At 43.9% G+C, this 14,032-nt stretch overlaps 1 protein-coding gene across 1 annotated transcript in view; it reads left to right on the top strand.

Annotated features, from left to right (window-relative positions):
- The first annotated feature begins 899 nt into the window (after positions 1-899).
- Positions 900-14,032, top strand: part of FERMT1 (FERM domain containing kindlin 1) — an 83,909-nt gene continuing 70,776 nt past the window's right edge. The window contains exons 1-3 of the mRNA XM_068232504.1: positions 900-996; positions 9,036-9,204; positions 12,163-12,396. Coding sequence (XP_068088605.1) covers positions 9,054-9,204; positions 12,163-12,396 — 385 coding nt within the window. The 5' untranslated portion in view covers positions 900-996; positions 9,036-9,053. The remainder of the gene's footprint in view (positions 997-9,035; positions 9,205-12,162; positions 12,397-14,032) is intronic.

Genomic DNA, 14,032 nt, shown 5'->3' with positions numbered 1-14,032 from the left:
CTGCCTGGTAACTGCTTGTTGCTGCCTGGTATCTGCTCACTGCTGCCTGGTATCTGCTCACTGCTGCCTGGTAACTGCTCGCTGCTGCCTGGTAACTGCTTGCTGCTGCCTGGTAACTGCTTGCTGCTGCCTGGTAACTGCTTGCTGCTGCCTGGCAACTGATTGTTGCTACCTGGTATCTGCTCACTGCTGACTGATAACTGCTTGCTGCTGCCGGGTAACTGCTTGTTGCTGCCTGGTTTCTGCTCACTGCTGCCTGGTAACTGCTTGCTGAGCACACAGCTCAACAGTCCGTGGAAAAGAGGCCTTAAACTTGGTGTTTGAGCACGCATACATTTTCTCATGCAAAGTACTTCTTCTTCTTGTTTGAAGGTTGAGGCACTTAGTCTATTATATATATAGACTATTATAACTGTAGCAATAAATAAATAAAAGAAGACAGAATTGTATATCTCAGGTTTTAGGTAGGCCATAGCTGCTTCTTCTGGCTAAGTCAGCAGAAGAGTTAATTCAGATCAGACAGAGGAACGCAGCCCTCAGGTACAGTACTAAGTCCAAGCATAGTTTCTTTGCCTGGAGGATATGGTTTTGAGTTCTCAGCATGAATCACAATGCGCATTGTATGAATCTGCTCTTCCAGAGAGCTGGGCAGCTTACACAATGCCAGGAACCTGTTCAGTGACTGCACTGCTCACATGCACCATAGCGGCGGCTTAGACTCCAGGGAATAGTGACTTCACATTGGTAGACATTAGCTGTACAGGTAAGGCTGTGGTGTTGTGATTTCCGACATGCTGTTACTTGCAGTTGTAGCAGTATTTGCTGGTGCCAGAAGCCCTGGGCGGGATATACTCCTACTGCAAGTGAAGGGCACTTCCCAGCTATAAACCTGGCCCCCTTCCTCGTCACAGCTGGGTGGAGATCTACTCATTCCTGACTCAGGAATCCAGGTAGACAGAGTGGAGTGGACGGGGCAGCTCTCAGGAGGAAGACAAGGTAAGACCACCATACAATGCAAACTTATACCTTGTACCTGTGTACGACCAATAAGAGCATTTTTCCTGCCAGAGTTCTTCAGTTTCTTACCAGAACTGGATTTATTGTAGAGAAGTTGCGTTTCAGTTTTTTTAAGTCTGTTTACATTGTGAGTTCCAGTAGCACAACAAATTCCGAATGACTGCCCGTCTCTCAGCTTATAATTCTAAGCATACATTGCACAGACTTGATCTGGGGTGTGTTGGCTGTATGATAAATATAGCATAAGAGCAAAGTAATTGCCACTCAATCAATGGGCCTGATTTTCTAACAATTCACCAGAGATCTCCAAGAAGGGGTACGTATTAATATAGCCGGAACCCTGAATTACCTTTAAGCAGGGTGCACACTATGGCATTAGTGCTGTAGCGGTGCCCAGCCTAGGCACTCGGCGCAGGAACCATCTGCTTTGCCAAGGACCACTAGGTTATGGGAGTACATGTAGCACCGTTATTGCATGAGTTAGGCACACTGGAATTGTTATAGTAAAGATATTGGTAATTTAAATTACCTATATTTTACTATAGTAAAACTCAGCGCCAATTCTCAATTGAACCCTCTCCCTAGACCCTGAAACACCCCACTCACCAATGCCTAAAATGACCCCTGGTGGCTACATCTAACACCCCCCCCACACACCTTCTTTCCCTTACACACACACACACACACACACACTTAATGCTTAAAACTAATTCCCCCCCCCCCCCCCCCCCCCCAATGCCTAAAGCAACCCTCCAAGCCAAAAATTAATACCCTCTCCTAGTGCCTAAAAATAACCCCCCCCCCCCCCCCTTCCACCAAATACCTAAAAACAACCCCCCCACACACACACACACACACTTACACACACTTCTAATGCCTGAACCTAACCTCCTCCTCCTCCAGCACCTGCTATTTGTAGCCGGATGGCTACTCCGCTACAAAACTATATAGTATATGATCACCTACTTACGTAGAATCCGAAGACATAACAACAAAAGTTGTTTAGGTGATACCTGGGTCGGATCCAGGTCTGAAACTTGCTTGAAGAAGAAATCTTGCAGAGAAATAGAACAGTTAGTCATTAACGGTATCACCTATACAACTTTAGTTATTATTTCGTCGGATTTTTTCCATGACAAATACTGGACCACCACACACAACTGGCTACTTATGTAGCCAATTGGTTACTACTCCCGCATCAGGCATTTAACTCACCTGCTATGTATGGTCATTCTAGCACAGGAATGGGCAAACTTGGCCCTCCAGCTGTTAAGGAACTACAAGTCCCACAATGCATTGCAGGAGTCTTACAGCCACAGTCATGACTCATAAAGGCAAATGCATTGTGGGACTTGTAGTTCCTTAACAGCTGGAGGGCCAAGTTTGCCCATGCCTGTTCTAGCATGATCAGGTCGTTTTGAGGGTTTACTGAAAGGCATGCAAATTTGTGATTGCAGCTGCATGCAGCATCAATAAGCAAAAGCTCTTCTTTTAAATAATAGATAAATACAGGGAAATATGTGTTTAGTTAAAGGACATCTGAGGTGAATATAAACTGATGAGAAAAACAAATGTATCTATCCTACTTCTCCTAAAAATGACTTTTTTAGATATCCCACAGTTTTATTTTAAGTTTAAATCTAGTTTTTAAATGTTTACTTTTTCATTGTCTCTGCTCAATGACACCTTCATTGACATATGCTAGAGCTCAAATCTATGAATTATTGACCCTTTTTATTTCTTTCCTGCTCTCAGAAGCCATTTACTGCCAGGAAAGTCAGTGAGGGATATGCTATAATCTGACCCAGTCCGACCCGGACAGAAACTGTCACTTGCAGACCTGATGTTTAACTCTTTCAGGCAGAAAAAGAAAAAAGGACCACGGCCGAGTTACTTGTGTACTTGGCACTGTACATACACATGTCTATCTCATCATGTCACATGTCACCTCGGTTGTCCTTTCAAAAAGGAAAAAAATAAATCTTATTACAGACGTCTGCATTAGGCTGAAAACACATAACTGCTAATTTAACTAACCTCCACTAAGTTTTAATAGAGTGTATGCAGTAAACTGCGGTCGGTAATTAGAATAAAGTGCGTAAAATCTTGCGTAAGATGCATGTTATGTATTGCATTTCACTCTGCTCACCGCGGTGTGTGTACGCACTTTATTCTGATTATCGCAGATTAGTGGATGTACCTCAATATGACCCAGCAAAGGTTGCCCTCTTAATGCTTTCTAATTACTCTATGATAATTAAAAAATAAAATCACAAATATGGAATTTCTTGTTCAGCCAGGACTTCAAATTTGAAAGACCAGAACAGGAAGTGATCAGGGGGGCAATCAGATTCAGAAAGTGCTGATTTATTACCCGCTAGGTGATCAGCAGTAAAGAATTTTTTTTTACATCAATTAAGACCAAGTTTCACCCATGTACGGTGCGATTTTCCTGGGGATGAGACGACCCCCCCCCCCCCCCCCCCTGCAGGACAATTGCATTCCATTCATCTTTTTTACATCCTGCAGCAACAGCACCGACAGGGTAATTTCCCTAGCTCCGCCCCCTGCTCACTGACACACTCTCTGTTCTATAGGACATACGTCACTGGATTTTGGACGATCAGTGCATGAGCGCCACATCACTCTCGCAATATATGATAGATTGTTGCAGTGCCATTGACTCTGATGCAATCATACGCTGAGTGGCACCGATCGGCAATTCACTTCAGAGTCTGCGTCACCTCTGTGCCGATCGAAGCACTGGCATCGCGTTGCCGTTACTATAGCCAGTCTGATAGACACTAATGGCCAAAGCGATGAGCTGCGGCGGGGGAGAGTACCGTGATGTGTGAAAAAGGGCCCCAGATGACCTAGGCAGGTGTCTAGGGCCTGGTGGGCTTCCAGGAGTCTGGTTGTCATCATGCCTGAGCCCCGCCCCCAGCTCAATGCTTTCTAAGGCCAAGTGGCAGGCAGGTAGAAGCTGTTATTTTGCTTCATGTCTGGTTCCAGACCAACCAAATTTGCACAGTAGGCAAGTATTTTGATTGTCACTATCCCAGATGCTAAAATGGAAAAGCACACAAAGAATGGATAAACACACAAACACACTGGCTAAAGCAATGGTTTTGCCCTGGACGGACTGCACTGTTCCACACTGAACTGAAGGTGAACATTGGCTGCAGTGACTGTTGGCACTAATGCTGAGTTGTGACATCTGAACAATGCCTGGCCCAGTGGCGTAGCTAAGGAGCTGTGGGCCCCGATGCAAGTTTTACAATGGGGCCCCCCCAAGCACTCTATGCATAACCATTGATACGGCGCACCAAAACCTGCCAATGCCAACTACAGTGTCAGAGGTGCAAGAAGGGGATGGGGAACCGTTTGTTAATGATTACCACTATTCAAAGTATCTATAGAAGTGATTATTATGAGCACAGGACCAATAGAGAGCTAATTACTGTAGTTGAGGGAGGGCCCGTCAGGGGCCCCTCTGGCCCAAGGGCCCCGATGCGGTCGCTACCTCTGCACCCCCTATTGCTACGCCCCTGGCCTGGCCTCAGGGTGTGAGCAGAGGTGGCAGATTCAATCAAAAGTGTGGGCTGCTTTTGTGTGTGCAGAGAATAATAGATAGCAAAGGACAATATGCGGATTAAACAACAATGTACAAACTCGCTAAATTAAAAACTATTTGTCAGTATGGCTAATTTTGTGGTGAACCCCCTCCCACAGTGTGATGTCAGGACCATGGTCCTGAAAAATTCCTGTCTGTGAACCTCATTGCATTGTGGGAAATAACAGCTGTTTACAGCTGTTTTCAAATGCCAAAAAAGCAAGCAGCAGCTCCTTTCACTGACATCATCTGCCAGCAGTAAAAATGTCAACATGGGGTAAATGTGAGAATCTAAATCGGGGAGAGGAAAGATTTTACAATGGGCAAACACAAAATCATTTATACATAATAATTGTAAAAATGAAGCACTTTTTTATTACATTATTTTCACTGAAGTTCCTCTTTAAAGGGAACCTGAAATGAGAGGTATATGGAGGATGCCATATTTATTTCCTTTTAAGCAATGCCAGTTACCTGGCTTTCCTGCTGATCGTCTGTCTCTAAAGATACATCAGGCAACTTGGTGGCCTATCAACCATCCAATTTGATGATTATAATGATGAAAACCATTGCAGCCAAAAGCATGCCCGATTGACTATGCAACCAATCTCTGACCTAAATTGTTCACATGCATCAATCGGACATGCTGCAAGTCGATGTCGGGCTGACATGCTCGACTGGATGCACTGTGGTGATGGCGTGCGATATCGAGCAACAAACGCAACGGAATCCCCCGGGGTGCTCCCCCCCTCCACAGTGTAAAATGTGAGACCCACGTGGTTGCCGTGACACAGGCGTGTGTGTGATGTCAAACCCGCGGCCACCTGCAATAAGCAGGTAACCACAAAGGGCGCTTGTTGTGAGGAAGAGGACAGGGCCAGCGGTGGACACAAACAGGTAAAGTATTCATACACAAGCTCTGGGGGGGGCATATTTTTCCCTTGGGAGGGCAGCTGGGCAATGAGGCAAAGTCACTAGGCCGATTCCTGCAAAATTTGATGCTGAGATCGATCTGTAATTGGCCTGCGGTGTATGGGCAGCTGACAGATCTCTCTCTGATCAGATTTGATCAGAGAGAGATCCATCTCTTGGTCGAATCTGCTGATCATCTTTACTAGATGTATGGCCACCTTAATATTTTAAGCCGTAGACCCTGAACAAACAAGCAGATCAGGTGTTTCTGACATTACCGTCAAATCTGACAAGATTAGTCGTTTGATTATTTCTGGTGTTATTCTGACTAGAGGCCTGCGTGGGTCTAATTTTTCAGACCCGCACCCGCAGCCCCGCTATCTGCACCTGATTCGCAACCCACTTTCTGGTGAATCTGGTACCTGCAGACCCGCTACCCGCACCCGACCTGCAACCCGATTAAATCAAAACTGGTACCCAACCAACATTTTGGGTAACCCGTGGGTGTCCGACCTGATGCCCTGTGCGGGTCTAATTTTTCAGTCCCGCACCCGCAGCCCCACTACCCGCACATGACCCGCAACACGCTTTCTGGTGAATCTGGTACCCGCACCAGACCCGCACCCACAGACCCGCTACACGCACCCGATCCAAAGCACGATTAAAATCAAAATAGGTACCCAAACCCGACCCACATTTTGGGTAACCCACGGGTACCCGACCCGATGCAGGCGTCTAATTCACACACTACTGAAGCCAAACACTTGATTGTAACAGAAGGATTTGGTTCTAAAATAGGGACTCCCCTTCTATTAGAAGGAGACCATCAGACTGTGGAATCTGGAGACATTGTCTGTCATAGCCTAAAGGTCTCCATAGAGATCAGTTTCTGAATCTGCAGCAACAGACGTCCACATGATAAATGTCCTCAAGGTGTGCAGATCAATAACCTGATTGTTAACTAGCTTGTAGGCTATATCCTTTCAAAGGGGTTCTTATTAGTGTAATGTGTAAAGAAATGAAGTGTCTGTCTGAGACATGCAGTCAATATTGATCTCCATTCATCAGACACGACATAAGTAAATAATTCTGGTCGGAATCCCAGTAGATCTTCTCATTGAGTTCAGATGCTTCAGTGCTCCTCTCTCTACTTGGTTGTCTCTGCAGGACTCCCTGTTCCAGTGCTCTGCGGCAGGCCATGACACGCTCTCCTGGGAGGCTGAACACACAAGGCTTGCCCTCAGGGCAGATGTTAGGGAGTTTGAAATAGGAATGCAGATAAACCTGATGTGTACTTTTTGTGTTTAGATATGAAATTCCAGATTGTTGTTGGAGTAACCATTAGATGTTAATCTGCGGAACGTGCCCAAAAGTCCCGATATTGCATAGTGATACCTCCGAGATAGAGGAGATAATTGCAAACTAATTGCAGTCTTATTTAAAAATAAATAAAGTGCAGCTCTTGGTTAAATCACACCTGAACTGAGAGGAATATGGAGGATGACATATACCTTTATGTTCGAAGATAATGGTCCGCACCACATCTAAGTATAAATCAGCTTTATTGAAGATCCATAAAATGCTGTGTAGCAGCTACAGCCCGCTGGTTACATGTCCTTTTACAAGCTGCTCAGCACAATGCGCTGAGCAGCTTGTAAAAGGGCATGTAACCCGAAACAGCGGGCTGTAGCTGCTACACAGCATTTTATGGATCTTCAATAAAGCTGATTTACAGTATACTTAGGCCTCGTTCACATCAGGGCCGTTTCTGTGCGCTTTTTACAGCGCACTGCCCTGTGCGATCAGCAAGGTATTTTCTTTCCCATGTAACTAAATGTAGCTGGTTCACATCTATGCGCTGCGCTGAGCAGCGTTACAGAAACGTAGTGTTGCATGCATTTCTGTGCGTTGAGCTGGAAAGCGCACATCAATGCAAGTAAATGGGTGCGCTTTTTTAGCGCATAGAAGCGCGTACAAGCGCATGCTTTTTTTTACCCCTAATTGGAGAAAAAAATACATTTACATACAAAAGCAAAGTTTTATTGACAACTGCTGCTGGTACAACAAGCAAGACGTGCTTTAAAGAAGCGCAGCGCAACGCACAGAAACGCGCACTAAAGCGCGCACAAGCGCATGCGTTTTTTACCACGCGCTTTCACACGTTTTTCAGCGCAGCAGATGTGAACAAGGCCTCAGATGTGGTGCGGACCATTATCTCCGAACAAGACGGATCGTCACCCTGTCGGTACAAGGGGTTGGTTCCCGCACACCCACAGAGGATGGCCGAGGTGCTGTTCCATCTCTCTTGAATGACATATTTACCTTTAAAAAATGCAGATTGCCTGGCTTTCCTACTGAGCCTCTGTCTCTAATACTCTTAGCCATAGACCCTGAACAAGCATGCAGATCAGATGTTTTTGACTGAAGTCTGGCTGGATTAGCCACATACTTGTTTCAGGTGTGATTCAGACACTACTGCAGCCAAATATATTAGCAGGATTGCCAGGCAACTGGAATTGTTTAAAGGAAACTAAAAATGACAGCAACCCTATCCCTCTCACTTGAGGAGTCCTTCAAAAGAATGCTTAATTTGGGCAGTGTTGCTTGCATATTTTTGCCAAGTAATTTTTGCATCCAAAATGCGAAAAAATCATTATTTTTACAGCAAAAACAAAAAAATCTGTTATTTTTACAGCGGAAATGCAAAAAAAAAAAGCATTTATTTAATGGATAGGTAGGTTAAATTAAGGCATTAGGAAGTGGCTATTGGTGGTTAGTAGTTATAGTTAGACCTCAAGAACGTTAAGGAAGAGTTAAGGGTTAGGTGTCAGAAAGGAGTCAGTGTTGGGGAGGTAACAGTGTGGCATCAGAAATAGTTTAAAGAGGAACTCCAGTGAAACTAATGTAATAAAAATAGTGCTTCATTTTTACAATAATTGTGTATAAATTATTTAGCCAATATTTGCCCATTGTAAAATCTTTCCTCTCCCTGATTTACATTCTGACATTTATCACATTTTTACTGCTGGTAGGTGATGCCAGTGAAAGGAGATGCTGCTTGTTTTTTTAGCAGTTGGAAGGAGTTCCACCACAATATTAGCCATACAGATCCCCACCCCCCACCCCGATGATCTGTTTGAAAAAGAGAGATTTCTCATGGAAAAGGGGGTATCAGCTACTGATTGGGATGACATTCAGTTCTTGGTTACGGTTTCTCTTTAAAGTCAATGTGATTAGTTAGGGTTACATGTCATAAAGTGAGTTTGTGTTCATACAAAAGATTACTGTCAATGGAGGCGGAGACGGACAGACACAACGGTTGACAGAAATTACCTGGTGCAAGAAGATGCTTTCCTTTCTTGCTTTGGCTGAGGCCTTAATCCAGTTACTAAAACTCTATAGAGATATATTATTTGTGAATTGCTACATTTTCAAGCACTGTTTTCTTGGTGGCTGGTGCTCATTAACACACTTTTCTCTGCTTCTATTATAGAGCTGTCAGCCAATCAGAATGGCTTACATAGCCGCGGTGGGCAGTGCCGCTTGGGAACTCTGTGTCACAGTGGACCAGCAGAATGAGACAGAGAACCAAGATGTCAGCATACAGGTCTCAGGAGATCTTCACATTGGAGGAGTCATGTTTAAACTCGTAGAGCACATTGGTAAGCTAAAGTAATATGAATTTGAAAGTAATAATTTAGTGACTGCTCCAAGTTCATCAACTTTCGCCTTGAATATTCCCTTAAAAAAATGCAGCATGGGCACTTGAATTTCACATCTTTGCATCCATTCAGACAGATCAAACACCCCCATTTTCCCATCTTCATACTTGTGTAAGATGCTGTACAGAGCAGGAATTCAAGTGGTCCATCAATGGATCTTTTTTAAATTTTCTCTAATGAGTGTTTCATTGACCTGGAGGAAAAAGGGGCGTGCACCTCTAAACAGACGCCTTATCTAAGTGATAGGGCTAATTCACATGGAGCAGGCAGCTACACGCATTTGCAGAGGCAGTAAACCTGTGACCCGTACAGTGCCTTGTGGGGCCCCTAGGCTATTGCCCCACTTGACCCTATAGAAGCACCGGCCTGAGCATTTGGCATAGGCAGTGGAATGACATTGATCCCACTACTGTCTACATAGCTCCCAACTGTCCCTCTTTTGGAGGGATAGTCCCTAATTTTAATATGTTAATATGAAGGAAAATGAACCAGGATAGAAATGACAAGTGGGGTTTGAATTATAAAACAACATATTTTTCTTATGAAATCTTTATGGTATGCGTGACTAGGGGTGTGGTGGGGGCGTGATCAGGTGCGTGGCAGGGGCGTGGCTTAAGTGTCCCTCTTTCTCATCTCAAAAAGTTGGGAGGTATGCTTCTAGGTGATTCTCTTTTGCAGTCACTCCATGGCCCATATGCAGTTCTCCTACGTGAAATTTTTAAAGAGAACCCGAGGTGGGTTTTAAAAATGCTATTAGGACACAGAGGCTGGGTCTGCATACTATCACCAGCCTCTGTGTCTGTACTGTGTCCCTCCCCAGGCCCCTCCCCCCCACACGCTCTGCTGTCCCCCAGAGTAAAAACCACCATGCTGGCGACATGCAGCTTGTCGCTAGCAGGCTGTTTACCTTTGTTCTGCCATTCACCACCGCTCCCTCTCCTCCTCTATAGCGCCACTCCCTGCCTGCGTTCCTTCCCTCCAATCAGCTTACAGAGGCGGGGAGGGAAGGGACACAGGCGGGGAGCCACGATATATAGAGGAGGCGGGGGAATGGCGGTGACAGGCAGCATTAAGGTAAACAGCCTGCTAGCGACAAGCTGCATGTCGCCAGCATGGCGGTTTTTATTCCGGGGGACAGCAGAGCGTGGGGGGGGGGGGGCACAGTATGGACACAGAGGCTGGTGATAGTATGCAGAACCAGCCTCTGTGTCCTAATAGCATTTATAAAACCCACCTCAGGTTCTCTTTAAACTTGTCAATTAAATACCTTTTAAACCATCAGAAAGCAAACAAATGCTCAAAATAATTTTGATAGTACTTTTTCAACTACTTTTTGGTACTTTTTCTATTGCAAAGTGCTAAAAAGTTATTATAAATCGAAGATGAAAAATTATCTCCTAGGTGAAAACTCAGGTGAAAAAGTGATTTGCATATGGGCCCATGTATCAACCACTGACATGTGTGGTTACAAGTGCTGGGCGCATTACACAGAAACCTAATGGTAGGCCAGCAGCTGAAACATGTGGCCAGAATACACTTCAGCCATGTGTGTAACTTGCACTTAATGTTTCACAAGCTCATTGATGCCAGTGTTTACAACTTCCTCTCATATGTGCTCTAAAATCTCACATTTCACAATCACTAGAATGGACAGAGAAAAGAGAAAGAGGTGGCAATAAAGTTTGTTCAAAATCTCTGCAATGTGTACACTCTGATATTTCTGAGCACCTGAGGTGATTTGCTCTTTCTTTTTGGTTACTGCTGCAAGACCTGTATTTCACCTCAAGCTCTTTTCTGTTAGTGTTTCTTATCTTTGTTATACAAAGCACACCCAGCCTGCAGCAGGCACGCAACGCCATCTCCCACAGTCACAGCACAGCAGAGAAGTGTTCTTGAATGCAGGCAAAGCTCCCACAACATATGGATATGGATGGCTGTGGTTGGGAGGTCTTTTCCTGAAATATTGTTCACTTTTACCCAATACCATTTGCACCCTGGGAAAATGTTACAGGAAGTTCCTACAGAAGGGTGCTACTTACCTATCCTCTTCCCTCACCTCAACAAAGGCTTGAAGCTGTCTGTACAGGGCTCATACTAGGTTTCCATTAGCTTTAAAAAAAACTGTCATATTGAAAAAAGGACATGTTCACGGATCCTATATTATTTATAGTATCTGTGCACACTTGCCAGTCTTCAACGGATCCGTTTGATCCGCTGCAGTAAGTGGAACCCAAATTTAGAACCTTCATGATTTTTCTTGAATCGCTAACAAAACAGATGCCGATGGAATCAGTGCAAGCCTATGAGACAGTGTCCGCTCTCAATAGGCTGGTTGCAGTGCACGTTCCTGCTCTACTCGCCTGTCTTCTGTCACCTTGTCGTCTTAGGTCTTCTGCCTCTACTTCCACCAGGACACTGGCCGGTACATAGGCCGGAGTCCTGGCAGAAGCAGCAGGCTCCCATTGGATTACAAAAGACCAATGGGAATCCTCCCTAGCATGTACTAGGCTCTCAACTTGTTAGGGTGGGGCAGGGCAGCCATATATCTGTGCTTCATACACAGTGGAGGAGGGGTTCAATACGTTCCCACTCATCTATATAGGAATTGGAGACTATGTCAAAGGCAGTGGGGGGCATGTAATATTGGCCATGGGGCCATTAGATCTATAGTTATGCCTTTGGCTTAATAACCTTTCTAACCTGCAAATACTTGAAACTTGCAAATCAATTATTCCACTAGGATTCATTGTTTTTGACCCCCAGGGATCGAACCTACTAATCCATGGCATACTGAGGAAAGGGGTCTATCTGCACACCAAAAAAAAGATCCAGATTTTTACTCATGAGGGGTCAATTTAGAGGTCACATTTTTATACTCATATTTGTGTTCTATTTTAGGTGTTTCCAGGGATTGGTCGGACTATGCACTTTGGTGGGAACAGAAGAACTGTTGGTTGCTGAAGACACATTGGACCCTGGACAAATATGGAGTACAAGCCAATGCAAAACTGTTTTTCACCCCTCAGCACAAACGTCTGCGCCTCAGATTGCCAAACATGAAAACCGTCAGGCTAAAAGTCAGCTTCTCGGCCTTGGTCTTTAAAGCTGTTGTTGAAATCTGCAGGACACTAAGTAAGTAACTGAAATTACTAACACTATCCACAAAGTCCTTGAGTCTAGACCACAGGTGTCAAACTCAAGGCTGAATCCACCATTTTATGTGGCTTGCGAGAGCTTCAATTCACATGACTCTAAGCAGTGAAAGAGGAGAAAATAAAGCGCACCTAATTGTGCTGATACGCTCTCACAGCAAACTAGCAGTTACAACATACTAGGATGACCCGGCACTTGTATTGGCATTGGCCTCAATTCTGGTAGCTGTGTGAGGTAAATATTTTTTTGTAGGTAAAATACCTCATGTGGTATTTTCCTTTTTTGTTTTAGCAATTCTGAAAGATTTTTCTGCATTTCCGAACATGAGGTAAAACATTAAGGTTAAACATGAGGTGAAAGCATAAAGTGAGGTAAAACATGAGGTATTTCAGCGGTAAGCATGCAGTAAATAACTAATAGTAGTCTTTAATTGACTTCCATAAGTTAGGATAGTCTTTGGAAGATGTTTTTTTGAGGGGGGAAGGTGTATTAGATTATGTAGCAACCCATGAAAAGTATATTTATAGGCATCCCTTGTAAAAAAAAAATCCAGTAAATATTTGGAGTTTTATTTCTACTATTATTTTCTATTACACATCCTAAATAAGAATGGCACCAAAACAGCAATAGGAACTACACTAAAAACTGCAAAATGCATACAAATTAACTTTACCTCCAGGTACAGGCAGGTCTTAAACTGATTAGTAAATTGTGCCAACATACCCCCTAATTTCCATGAGAATAGCTATTTTCGGTAAAGTAAGCGTAATGACTTAATTACGATTTCGCGAAATTTCGCGTTATTAGTGTAAGTACGATTATGGCCGTAAGTACATAATCGTAATGAAGAAGGATTTCGCGAAATTCCGCGTAAGCGTAATTTTCGCGTAGCTTTCGCATTACAGTGGGTATCGCGAAATTACGTTTGCCTTGCATGCAAACGTTTGTAAGCGTAGTTACGTGATATGCGATAGTTCATATTACTCTCATTGATCACAGTGTAATTATTGCGAAAAAGCTTGCTCTATGCATAGAAACATTCTTGTCAATACACCCTTGAACTGCGCATGCTTAGTTTTTACATTATTTAACGCGAAAAAGCGTTCATATGCGAACATTTGTTAGCGTTCGTCTGACTACCGCTGATTCGCTTCAGATTGGCTAATGCGAACAAAAACAACAGGAAGTTGAGCAATCTCATAGGGGAAGAGGCTGCCTGCACGTGCTACAGCACCAGCGAGGACAGGAGACTGACAGAAGTGCCGAGAAGTGACTGAGAGATGCAAGTAATTACGAAATTTGCGAAATTACAAAGAAATGCGAAATTACGTTATGGTTTAACGCGAAATTACGGTATAGTTGTACGTGAAATTACGTTATGAACGAAACGCGAAATTACGCGTTGAAAATTACGCTTACGGTATTATCAATTACGATTTTAATGGCAATTACGCTACCATAATTTCGCACCGTAATAGCAAATTTCGCATGCGTAATTATAGTAACGCAAAATTTCGAATATTTCAGCTCAACCCTATGAATTACCTCATAATTTACCCCATGAGGTAAAACATGACAAAAACTTACCAGAATTGCTAAATGTAATTACCTCAGT

This window comes from Hyperolius riggenbachi, chromosome 4 (genome assembly GCF_040937935.1).
Source record: "Hyperolius riggenbachi isolate aHypRig1 chromosome 4, aHypRig1.pri, whole genome shotgun sequence".
Classification (NCBI taxonomy): domain Eukaryota; kingdom Metazoa; phylum Chordata; class Amphibia; order Anura; family Hyperoliidae; genus Hyperolius; species Hyperolius riggenbachi.
Note: the sequence above shows the minus strand (reverse complement) of the source record. Positions and strands in the feature narration are given on the sequence as shown.